Source organism: Balaenoptera borealis (genome assembly GCF_965194805.1).
Source record: "Balaenoptera borealis genome assembly, chromosome: 12".
NCBI classification, from domain to species: Eukaryota; Metazoa; Chordata; class Mammalia; order Artiodactyla; family Balaenopteridae; genus Balaenoptera; species Balaenoptera borealis.
In genome coordinates, this window is record NC_138869.1 from 11,971,418 (window position 1) to 11,983,244 (window position 11,827).

Below are 11,827 nucleotides of genomic sequence, written 5' to 3' on the forward strand. Positions count from 1 at the left end.
TGCCACAGAGGGCCTCCTGCTGGAGAAGCAGCAGCGGCTCAACCACGAGGTGTGTGTGGATCCAGCCCCTCAGGTCTCAGCACGTCTCGGTTCTCTGGAGCAAAACCCTCCCAATTCACGTCTGTCCTTCTCCCCAGGGACGATGCCTTCTCGGACAGCCTGAGCCAAAAGGCCGACAGCGAGGCCAGCAGTGGGCCACTGCTGGACGACAAGGCCTCCTCCAAAAACGACCTCCAGTCCCCCACGGAGCACATCTCGGATTACGGCTTTGGGGGGGTGATGGGCCGGTAGGAAACGCGGATTCATTCTTTGCGGCTAGTACAGTGCCGGTTTGTGTCTGACTGGGGAGAAGCAAGGGCACAGGAGGGAGAAGGAGGCTGTCGTGGCCCCTTCTTCCCCACAAGATATGACATGGGGCACACCTGGTGGGCTGGCTGGAACTGGCCTAGAATGTTAGGTAGAAAGTGATCCAGCTTGGGGCAGAGGTGGAGAAAGAGGAGGAAAGACATATATTGGCAACCAATGCTTTTTATTTAAAATAATAATAAATGGGAAAGAGAGACTTGCAAATTGGCAAGTATTTTTCCTCTCTCTCTCTAGTTCTTACACCTCCTCCCCACTTTCTGTTGAAGACCTAAGTTGTTATATTTAAAAATGTAAAGCTCACTTAGTCCCTGAAGTGCACTGCAGAAACAGAAGTCTCACACCCACTTTGTGGTGGGAAATTGACACTCGGCTCCACCCACATATTTGGTGGGAGCAGATTTGCCAATTTCTTCACTCCTGCTTGTGGGTGGGGCTGTCACATGATCTTTCTGCCAGGTAAGGAGCTGGGCTCCTCACTCCCTCTACAGGTAGAGTCCAAAGCACGTGGTTGTTTAAACAAAAAAAATACAATAAGGAAAAGAGACGGAGGGAGAGAGGGAGGCTGTCGTGGCCCCTTCTTCCCCACAAGATGTGACGTTGAAAGGGAAAGCTGGCAGTGTGTCACTGCTTTCTTAATCGAATTCTCAAAATGTCATATTCTTTGTTTTTCTGGTGGAGAGGTCATGGGATCAACCCACACTTGGGGTACTTGCAGATAAAGCCAGAGAAATCAGCCACAATAGGAACATATGTTTATGAATTTATTTCAGCAAAAGTCCCAGTGCTTCTTTTCAGGGTATTCCGTTCGGTTCAGGGTGCTGATAAGTGATAGAATCAGGGGAGATGGACGGTTGGGGTAGGTAGATGACAGAGTCATGGTCCCTTGACTTCCAGGGGGGCCGTATCTTCTCCTGCCTCAATTTCCCTCTCCCTCTGTCCTCTCTCATCTACCTTCTTCTCGTTCTTTCTTTCCCAGTACTCTTCCTCTCGAACACCAATGCTTTGGTCCTGTTGGGGTGCCCACAGGCGGTGCTTAGCTTGGCTGGTGGCACAGGGTCTAAAGCGCTGCTGACCACACTGAGCTTGGTCCCCGTCACAATCTATTCCTGCACTCTGCCCCTCTTCCCCGCCCCCTTGCCGCTTCCAGCCTTCCCTCCCCTCACCAGTGCCTTTGAGTCTTCGGTGACCTCCATAGGGCACAGCAAAACCTCCTGTGGGTAGAACCTCTTCAAAGTGCTTTCCCACCCACTGAACCTCCCTCAGAAGGTGGGCGAGGAATATTATGCCCATTTAACAGATTAATAAAGTGGGTCTGAAAGAGGTCACTGGAAAGTCTGTGACAGAGACAGGACAAGAATTTGCCTTCCTGACAGACACTCTAGTCCCCTTTTCACTCCACCACAGCCTCCCTGAGGGGTGAAAGGTATCCAAGTGCACGAAGGGCGTTCCAGTGATGCACATTTTACTCTTAATGACTAGTTGTCCAAGGTCTGGAAAAGCCTCACAGGAACAGCCCTTTGGTGACAACACTGGGCTGTGGTCAGTTCCCAGGGGGGCCTCCTGAGCCTAGAACCCAGTGTCCTGAGCCCCAGCCCACGCTGTTTTCACCAGGCTTGTTGTCTGTGCTGCCCCACGGAAACCAGGGCCATCTTGCAGGGAGCTTGCAGGGAGCTGGTAACTCTTTGGTATAGTCAAGCCTCAATGCCTCAGACCAGTCAGAGGCCCTTTGGAATCATGGAGGGAGACCTCTAAACCGCTTAAGAACATACAATGAGCCCACCTAACCGGGAGCGAAGTGTTCCCAGGTTGAAATCCTCCTGGCCCTGACCTAACGTGCAGACGAGATTCACTGTGTAATTGGCACCACCACCGGCTGGAGCTTGGAACGCCCCCGACTCCTTCGTGTGTGCAAGTGAAACCCGCTGGCCTGAGTCACATGCTCAGACAGTGCCTTTCCTGGCTGAACGAGGCTTTACTATACCCACTCCCTAGACTAGTGTGTAGCGCGTGGCCTGGGGGTTGGCTGACCCGTGTGACACTGGCCAGGGTTGACCTCTGCCCCATGCCCCCGCCCCCTGGCTCCTTTGCAGAGTGCGGTTACGATCTGATGGAGCAGCCATCCCCAGGCGCCGAAGCGGGGGAGACACACACAGCCCGCCCCGGGGCCTGGGCCCCAGCATAGACACGCCACCCCGGGCCGCCGCCTGCCCCAGCAGCCCCCACAAGATCCCCCTCTCCCGGGGGCGGATCGAGAGCCCCGAGAAGCGGAGGATGGCGACGTTCGGGAGTGCCGGCAGCATCAACTACCCCGACAAGAAGGCGCTCTCCGAAGGGCACTGCATCCGCTCGACGTGCGGCTCCACCAGGCACAGCAGCCTGGGGGACCACAAGTCCCTGGAGGCCGAGGCCCTGGCAGAAGTAAGGGCCGGCGGGAAGGCAGGCTGCGCCAGCCGACACCCAGAGGGGCAGGGGGTGGGCATCTGCAGACGGGGAGCCCCTTCGCCCTTCAGGCCAGGCTCAGGCTAAGCCAGACGTGAGGTAGATAATGAGCTGGCTCCCCCCGTCCGACTGCTGGCCCCCCTGGGGGAGCGGAAGCTGGATGGGTGCAGCTGCCGGCTAGGGCTCCTGTGAAGATCCAAGGGCCCTGTCTCCAGGGCCGGAGGTGGGATTCCCGGATGCGGGGATGTGGTAATGGCAGACGTCTCCATGAGATGGCAAGATTGTGCTCTTCATGTTTTCATTCGTTCATCTTTTCATTCATTCATTCATTTGTTCATTCATTCATTTATTGACAAATACTGATTGAGCATCTGTTGTGTGGCAATCACTGGCTGGCGCTGAGAGTATAATTGACCTAAAATGGATCCAGGCCCTGCCCACATGGAGCTTATGGTTTAGAGAAGAGAGAGATGCCAACCAGTAACACACACAGCTGTGAAATGGCAGCTGGGTCAGGAGTCTTGAAGGAGGGGACTCTGCGTTTCAAGAGTGCTTAGAGTTTTGTGTTTTTTTAAATAACTTTTTAAAAATTTGGATGAGAAACCTGTGTGATTTTTACACTTGCCAAACAAACCAAACAAATTCATTTAAGAAATTGTTATGAAACAGTTTGTTTAAATTGTTTAATAATTTGCATAGCTACTTTCCTGTGTTTTTGATAGTTTTATCATAGTTCAGAAGTTTCCATTTTTCCCTCTGGAACTTGGCAGGGTGCCCATTATGTATCCCCTTCCCAGTGTTTTCTCCCAGTTTAGAAAAGAGAGACAATTAGAACCTTCGGGTCCGTTAAGATTCTCTTGTGAAGAGTGGCCTTGAATCCCTGTTCACAAGGGGAAGGGAAAGCTGAGAGCTTGGGGGCTGTGTTCTAGAGGAGACCAGGAAAGGTTCTCAGGGATATCAGCACAGCAAGTGAAACTCCTCGCAGGATCTAGTTTGGCCCCAGGTCCCAGTGCCCACTCCCCAGGTATCAGCACCTTGGCATGGGTCCAGCAGAGCCGCCAGGCCGCCTGCTGGTCCCTCCATTGTTTTAGGCCATTCTCTTGGGAAGCATTGCCCTAGCATCCACCGTCACCTGGAAGCTCAGGCCACCTGAGGCCTGGCCCAGAGCCCTTTACACGGAGAATCAAATGCATTCTACGCCACTGTCTCCAAAGTAGGTCTCACAGCAGACTAGTTCCATGGGGTATTAATGGAGGGGAAAAAGGTGTTCTATGGTCAAGAAAGTTTGGGGAATGCTGGTCTGACAAAGTTGAATGGGTTGTCTGCAACAAGAATTATTAAATATGTTGATGTGCATTGTGAATCTTCAAGAAAGAGAGCAGGGCACACCCATCTCCCAGACTTCTTTGACCTTTAGTCACAGAGCATTTTGCAAGAGCGGCCTAAAGAATACACTTGGGGCATGCCGCTCGCATTTTCCGTTTGCAGACATATCTACGCACTCTAATTTGATAGCTGCCATTCGATAGCAAACATGGGAAACGGTATGTAAATAGCCAAGGGGACCCTGGATGGCCTCCAGCCTGCTCAGCATTGGCTCTGATGAGCACTTGACATTGCAGGCTGCGGAGGGCAGCTATGTAGTAGTAGGTGGAGTTACCTGAAATCCTCTGGTCTCAAAATGTCTTTTAGGATTTAGATTGGAGCCCAGTAAAAGAGGCAGTTTGGGTATCTGGCAGCACCGCCATCCAAGGTGGGAAGGTCTCGTTTGGGAGGAGGTGAAAAGGGATCATTTTCCCCCGCTGTCCGTGCTCCCCAGCGCCTCTCTGCAGCTCCACTCTGAGATCACGGCATCACCTCTCAGACTAACGCAAGGCTCACGCCTAAACCCCCCAGCTGATCTTTCTCTGAGCTCACTGTCTTCCTGGCTCACACTCTGCGAGGGTGGAGTGGTGGTGGTGGAGATGGTGGTGGAGGGGCGATAATTATATTTTATTTATTAGTTTTGCCTTTTGGCTCTTGCTGGAGTAGAGCAGACAGAGTAGTGATGTCAGTAGGGGACTTTAAGCAGACTGGGACGTGGAAGGCGGGCTTGATCACTGCAGGGTTGGGATGTAGCAAAGGTGGGGACAGGACTGCCTTCTCTCCTGTCAGGCGGGACCCCCGTCACAGCCCCACAGCTATTCCTTGTAGATAAAGGCACAAACAGCATCTTCTTTAAAGTAGACAGTGTTATGGGCAAAGGATAAAATGTCCTGGGGAAGCATAAATGCTAATATTAGCCATTAGCTAATCATCAGTAGTCTCTTCACAAAGCAAAATGATAGGCTGGGACCCTGATGGAGGCCAGATTGGAGCCTGTTGTGGAGGCCCAGCGGGCAGGAGCCCCCTGAGGACAGGGGAGGAGAGGAGGTGAAAGAAGACTTGGACGGAGAAGGGGCCGGCAGGACACCTGCGGGCACCAGCCCCATCAGTCTGACCAGACTTTCAGTTTTCCCAGAGTTGCGCCAGGGCAGAAAAGCTAGTGTGTCTCAGTAGTCATCCCGGAGCCTGAGGTGGGCCAGCACCTTCCAGCAGCGGTTCTAAGCACTGTCCCTCCTTGTCCTCTCGGTGGCCCAGCTCAGCCTGAGCAGCTCCCCCCGCCTCTGTGTGGAGGCATCCCTGGGAAACCCCACGGGAGCCGAGGACTCTGGCTGAAGGGAGTGTGAAAACCACCATCCAGCAGTTCACAAAGCGTCATCACGTCCACTGTCTCATCCCATTTTCGTGGCCAGCAGGGGGCTTTCAGCACCCGGACCGAGTGTGGTGCAGAGCCGCTGAGACTTGCCCGAGGTTGCCCAGCAGCGGTAGCAGAGGAACCCTTTTCCCTCCCAAACCTGGGCTCTGCATCCAGGCCCAGGGCTCCTGGGTTAAATGCTGCCGTCCAGCTCCAGTGCCCACTCTGGAATGCTGAGCCCCAGGTCGGCCCTCTGGGCTGCCAGAGTCTCTCTCTGTGTCATTCACAGTGCTCTCATACTGATGTGAATTGCGTAGGCAGATGAAGATTTTTGTTGCTTTTTAAATTTTCCATTTAAAAAAATTTTTTTCTGATTATAATACAGAGAAGAAAGTAACAGTCCTATCATCCTGGGGTGAGCATTGCAAACATTCTGATATACAACCTCCACACAAATTTCCTATGGACAAAGGAGAGAGAGATTTTTTAATAATAACAGTTAGGGGCATGAATGCTGGAGCCGGAACTACTATGCTGCTAAGTAACTGTGTGACCTTGGACAAGTTACTTAACCAGTCTGAGCTTCCATTTCCTCATGTGTGATGTGAGCGTAATGGTAGTTCCTACCAGGTAAGTGAGAGGATTAAATGAATTGTTAGGGGAAGGGGCTTGAATTGGTGCTCGGTATTAGCTATTATTGCCATTGTTATTGTCATTATTTGGAAATACTCACTAGGTACCAGGTGCCATGCCATGCTCTTTGCAGGTACCGTATCATTAAATACACTCATCAACCCCTTGAGGTCAGTATTATACGTGTCTGTAATCTACAAATGAGGATTCTGAGACTCAGAGAGGTAAGGTAGCTTGCCCACAGTCACACAGCAGGGAAGTCACAGAGATAGGATTTGAACCCAGGTCTGTCTGACTGCAGAGCCTGCCTCCCCTAGGTCTGCGATATTCACACTGATTTTCCTTATGGTTATAAGACTCCCTGGGATCGAACCTTCATCCCTTCCATGAGATTTGTGGGGAAGCCTCCCTAAGAAGCCTACAAGCTGGGTGGCAGCCCCAGAAGGGTTAGGTCCCAGGCCTCCAGACTCCGTGCTGACGAGCGCTCTCCCTGTCCCCAGGACATCGAGAAGACCATGAGCACAGCTCTGCACGAGCTGCGGGAACTGGAGAGGCAGAACACAGTCAAGCAGGCGCCAGATGTGGTGCTGGACACCCTGGAGCCCCTGAAGAACCCGCCAGGCCCCATCAGCTCAGAGCCAGCCAGCCCCCTGCACACCATCGTAATCCGCGACCCCGACGCCGCCATGCGTCGCAGCAGCAGCTCGTCCACCGAGATGATGACCACCTTCAAGCCAGCCCTGTCCGCCCGCCTGGCCGGCGCCCAGCTGCGCCCGCCCCCCATGCGGCCGGTGCGGCCCGTGGTCCAGCACCGGTCCAGCAGCAGCAGCAGCTCGGGCGTGGGCAGCCCGGCCGTGACGCCCACCGAGAAGATGTTCCCCAACAGCTCGGCCGACAAGTCGGGCACCATGTGACCTGCGGGGGGGGCGGGCACCGCCCCGGCCCGCCGTGGGCCGCCGTGGCCGAGGGTGGCCTCTGTGACTCCCACGTCCTCCCGCTGCTCCTGGCCTTGTCGGGCAGGGCCCGGAAGGTCAGCCTGGGAGCGGGTCTGTGTGGGGCTGAGGCCCAGGTCCGAGCCACAGCTCGCCTTCAGCCACGTGAATCCACAGGCCTCCCTCCCGTGCGCACACAGACGGCCAAGCGGTGAGGAGCAGCAGCCCCAGCCGGGGCCTTTCCCAAGATCGTGGCAAATGTTAAATGGCTTCACCCGCGTATCGTCACTGGAAAGTTATTCTCTCGACATTCTCTCTACATTCATCCATACGTGTGTATGTATGTGTATGTGCATATGTACACGTATATATGTACGTATGTGTCTGTAGGAGTGTGTATATATATATATTTATGCATCTATATACATATACTAGATCTGGACACACATATGAAATGTATATAGGATCTCCTTTTTCTTTTTATGAAACTTAGATTTACCTCAGACCCATGCCACCAAACACCTCCCGCTGAGTTATTTGGTGGGATTTGCAGGGACTTTTCTGGGAGAATTTAAAGGCCCACAGTAACTGCGAATGAAGCAATATACCACTAACCTGCAGAAAAACAAAACCAGTCTCCCACTGTCTCCAGAAGTTGTGGCCTTCCAGAACAGTCTGCCCCTGAAGGAAGGGTGGGGCAGGCGGTACCCTGGGCAGGCTGCTCCCAGAGGTGGGGAACCCTTCACAGAGCCCCCTCCCTGTCCACCCCAGAGACCCTGCCTTTCCACACGGAAGCCAAGACCAACTGCACCCCAAAGGCATGGAGGACGTTGGCGAGAAGAGCCCTGACCACAGCGGCCTGTGTTCGTCCGTAGAAGAGGGGATGGTGAGAGCCTGAGCCCCATCGTAGCGCAGTGTTATGTGTGGTTGGGAAAAAGGAAAAAAAAACCAAACACAGTGGTGTGGAACACTTCAAAACCTAGAAACGCTGTAGGAATAAATCTGTGGTAACTATAGAGGTTTAACTTATACCATTTTCAAAATATTTAATTTTGTCTTTTCCTCTTTCTACTAATTGTACTGTGTCAAAATCTGGAACTAAACAGGCAAGGAGACTTTGACTCCCATCATTTTAATTTGAAATCAGGCCGTGACGCGCTCTGGCTGGTGGCCTCTTGCATGAAGCACCCGGGGCTGTAAGTGCCCACCTCAGACCAGGGCCAGGGAGGGCGTCCTTGGCACTTGCCGTCCTAGAGAACGCTTTGGTGGACTTTATGCAATGAAATAGCTTCCCTCTCCCCTTTACCTTCCCTTTTGCCCACCTCCTCCAGCACATTTAACTCAATTGAAAATATGGGGTTAGGTTTGGGGGGCGTGTCACTCACCTCACTGAACCTCAGTTTCCTGCTCCATAAAAATGTACACGAGCAAGCCGTGCAACCTAGAAAGCATTGTGCCAACACGATTGCTCTTTTCACGGTCATCACTAAGGTGAAAACCATCCAGCGCCTTCCTTTTGAAACCTCCTAATGGCATTTGAGAAGTGGGCAGTGGAATTTTCCTACCAGCTTCATAAGCGCCATGAAGCACGGTCCTGCAGGTACATCACCTCTTGACATTCCATCATTACCATTTCAGCCCATTGAATTAAGTTTCGCCCTCTCCTCTGGTCCCCAGACGGGGGGGACCTATGAAGCCACTTTACCTAGGTGTATAGGGGTGGTGAGCCACTCTGCCTTGCCTGAAGCACTGGCCTTGAGAGCACACAGTGGAGGAAAGAATAAGGGCACAAAAAGAGAATGCCAGGGAGAGGCCAGTGACAAACTTGACCTTCCTTGTTTTGCCTATGACTCCCGGAAATGAAAGAGCCTCAGAACGAGCTAGGAGCCCTCTGTCTTTTTAGCACATAAAGATACCCCCATATTACAGGTTAGGAGAGGAAACAAGGCCTTAGGATGGCTGTGACTTGTCCAAGATTTAATAGATGGCTGAGAGTGGGGCTGGGTCCAGCTCCTAAAGTCATTTATTTGCAAGGATGCTGTGATGTTCAGCAGGATAAGAGACTTCTCATTTCTACCCCAGAGAGACTCCCAGACCTTAAATGCAGTGGCCTCCTGTGCAAAGTATCACATTGTCTGCCATGACTACCAGATGAAAAGTGAAAATCTGAGTTGACAGATCTGTTGCCTGAAATACATAACTCCAGTCAGATCATGTGGATTTTCCTCTCAAATGACTAACTTCATCTTTCCTTGTTGAAAATAGGCCTGCCTTTCACTGAATTACCTGAGGGCAGAGCCTTTGCCGTTTTCTTTAGGCACCTATTCTTCATTGGGAAATGGCTGGTGAGTTCACATTTAGGGAAGCTCACACCCCACTCATCCAGCTCCAAATTTGACCCTTGATGCAGAACCACGTGGAAAAAGACTTCCCCCTGCCCCACCCATCTGGCGCTCTGCATGTCTCAGGCCGCCTCCACGCGCATCCAGGCCCGCCCACTGTCACGAGCATTGGCATTCTCTTCCTGACTCCTGCCTGTGTTAGTCCGCTATATATTGCTGTATTTGCTTAAATGCTGGAAAGTAACTGTTAAAATGTGAAACTGTAATTTTTAAAAAGGCTACAATGAAATCACAGCCAATGCCACTCACCAAATCTTTGCACCTAGTAGATAGATCAATGTAAAAAACAAGTACCAGAAACCTAACTGTACAGTGAGCGTGGGGGAAAACGTAGTAACCTAGTTAGTAGTCCTCAGTATAACCAGTTGTACAAGAGGAAGTGGTGTTTACCTGCTTGTCCATCACGATTACCGAAAGCTGTACTGATGAGTTCATTGATAACGGGCAATTTTTTTTTTTTTTTTCTTCACAGAACAGTTTCTTAACCTTCAACTTACCCTGAGGTCAAGCCTTTTGTCTTTATGTGTTACTGGTGTTCAGTCTCTTTTAGGAATGAACCAGCAGGATGTTCATTTTAAACTGACCAAAGACAATTCATTCCTGGTCTAGTTTCCTGGGCCAGGGGCCCAGCCTCCGGCCGATAAGGACCTTTCTTGGATAAAACGGAGAATGAGCCGTGCTTCCTACCCTTCTCTCACTCTCTCCCTTTAGTCCCCTTTTCTCTTAAAGAGCTGCTCTGAGCTGTGGGATTCTGTGAAAACTTCTTGCCTTCCCTTGTTTTCAGTGCTAATGATTTCTCACCTTGAAGCGCCTTTTGAACCCCAGACAGAGCGCACAACTGGCAGGAATTGTCAGCTTGGGAATTAGACTTGGGAGTCTTTTCTCTGAGGTCACTGGGCCCAGGGGCAGGAGAGAAACGCATTTCCGAGGGACGCAAGGTTCCTATTCCGTGAAGAAATCCAAGTGGGAAGAGATGCAGGGAAGTGGAGTCGCCCCTCGGCTGCTGGCGGAACTAGCAGCTCAGCAATCTGCCTTATAAACAAACACTCCAGAACTGGCTGGTGGTACCCACAGGGGGCCAGCACAGGGAAGGGCCTGGCGTGGGGCCTGCTTCCCTGTTGGAGGCCCTCGGAGTGCCTTGTCAGGGGGATTTCTTTCTCATTCAGGAGGCACGGATGCAGAGGACTTCCTGGGACCTGGTCATTACCTGGCGCTCAGCGCACGTACACGGCTGATGGCAAACCATGAGACCTAATGTGATGGTTCTTCCTCTCAGTCTCTCTGTCCCTAACTTTTCATACTAGAGCAAATGCCTCATCCTCCTGAGAAACCCAGAAAGAAGGACGGCTGGCTCACAACCGTGGGGGTTAGGGGCTGCTGGGTTCAGGGAGGGAGGCCTGGAGGAAAAGGCAGGAAGCGGGTGAGCCGAGGTGTTGCTAAGATGATTTTCTGCTGTGCAGAGCTAATGGTGATGTTTCATGGCAACTTCCCCGGTTCTCTGGGGTCCCCGCTCCTCTGAGCAGCCTTGTGGAGAATTCCCCACATACCCAAAGCTGCTGGGGGAGCTGAGGGCAGGGGCTTTGCTGCCAGGTCTGCGTCCTCCTTGCCTCTCTGAGGTTGATCTGCCAGGGTCCCGCCGTCTCATCCTCTGGGACTGCCCCTTGCCGACACCTCCTTTCTGTGTGAACTGCCCCAGGCAAACGACAACCTTGAACCAGAACAGCCAGAGTGCATTTTGCTTTCCTCGAATGGAAGTAGCTTCTGGCCAGAGTTTCTGCTCAGGCTCTAGTCCCCGGCAGTGTGACTGTTTACACGGTTTGGCAATAGGTTTGGTTCTGATTGCTTCAGAGTGGCTGGTCTATTTCGTTTCCTTTGGTTTCCTTCCTCCCCAAACTGTCAGGAAAATCAAACCGAAACCACCCTAGGAAATTGCTGGTTGCCTGTCCCCATGTGGTGATAAGTGTTGCCCTCTCCCGGACATCATTTCTCTACCTTACAACCCAGCGCCCGTGCTGTAGAGTGTCTGACTGGATCCTCTGTTGCGTATTCTGATGGTGCCTGCTGGTTTGACGTGGAGCTATCCTGTGAAATAAAACAGCTTAACTTTTCTCAAACGTGCTCCGGTGGCTTTTTGGAAGGGTGAGGTCGCCTGTTGGGGATGGGGAGGCCCCAGGGGGGTGTTCCTACCCTCCAGTCCACGGTCAATGTGCTTCCCCCGGGAAGCATCCCTGAAATGTCCTTTAGCTCAGATCGAACACGGTGAAGGCCAAGTTTCCAAAGAGGACCGCGTCCGCTGCAGAGCTAATTGAAGGAGGTAAGTGTGGGGTGCCTGCCGGGAA

General features: G+C 52.3%; 1 protein-coding gene across 5 annotated transcripts in view; it reads left to right on the forward strand.

Moving 5' to 3' along the window:
* SRGAP3 (SLIT-ROBO Rho GTPase activating protein 3) overlaps window positions 1-11,602 on the forward strand; it is a 274,178-nt gene extending 262,576 nt beyond the window's left edge. For all 5 annotated transcript variants that reach the window (XM_082344358.1, XM_082344359.1, XM_082344360.1 and 2 more), the window contains 3 exons: window positions 138-287; window positions 2,457-2,784; window positions 6,655-11,602. In XM_082344358.1, coding sequence (XP_082200484.1) covers window positions 138-287; window positions 2,457-2,784; window positions 6,655-7,068 — 892 coding nt within the window. In that variant the 3' untranslated portion in view covers window positions 7,069-11,602. The remainder of the gene's footprint in view (window positions 1-137; window positions 288-2,456; window positions 2,785-6,654) is intronic.
* The last annotated feature ends 225 nt before the right edge of the window (window positions 11,603-11,827 follow it).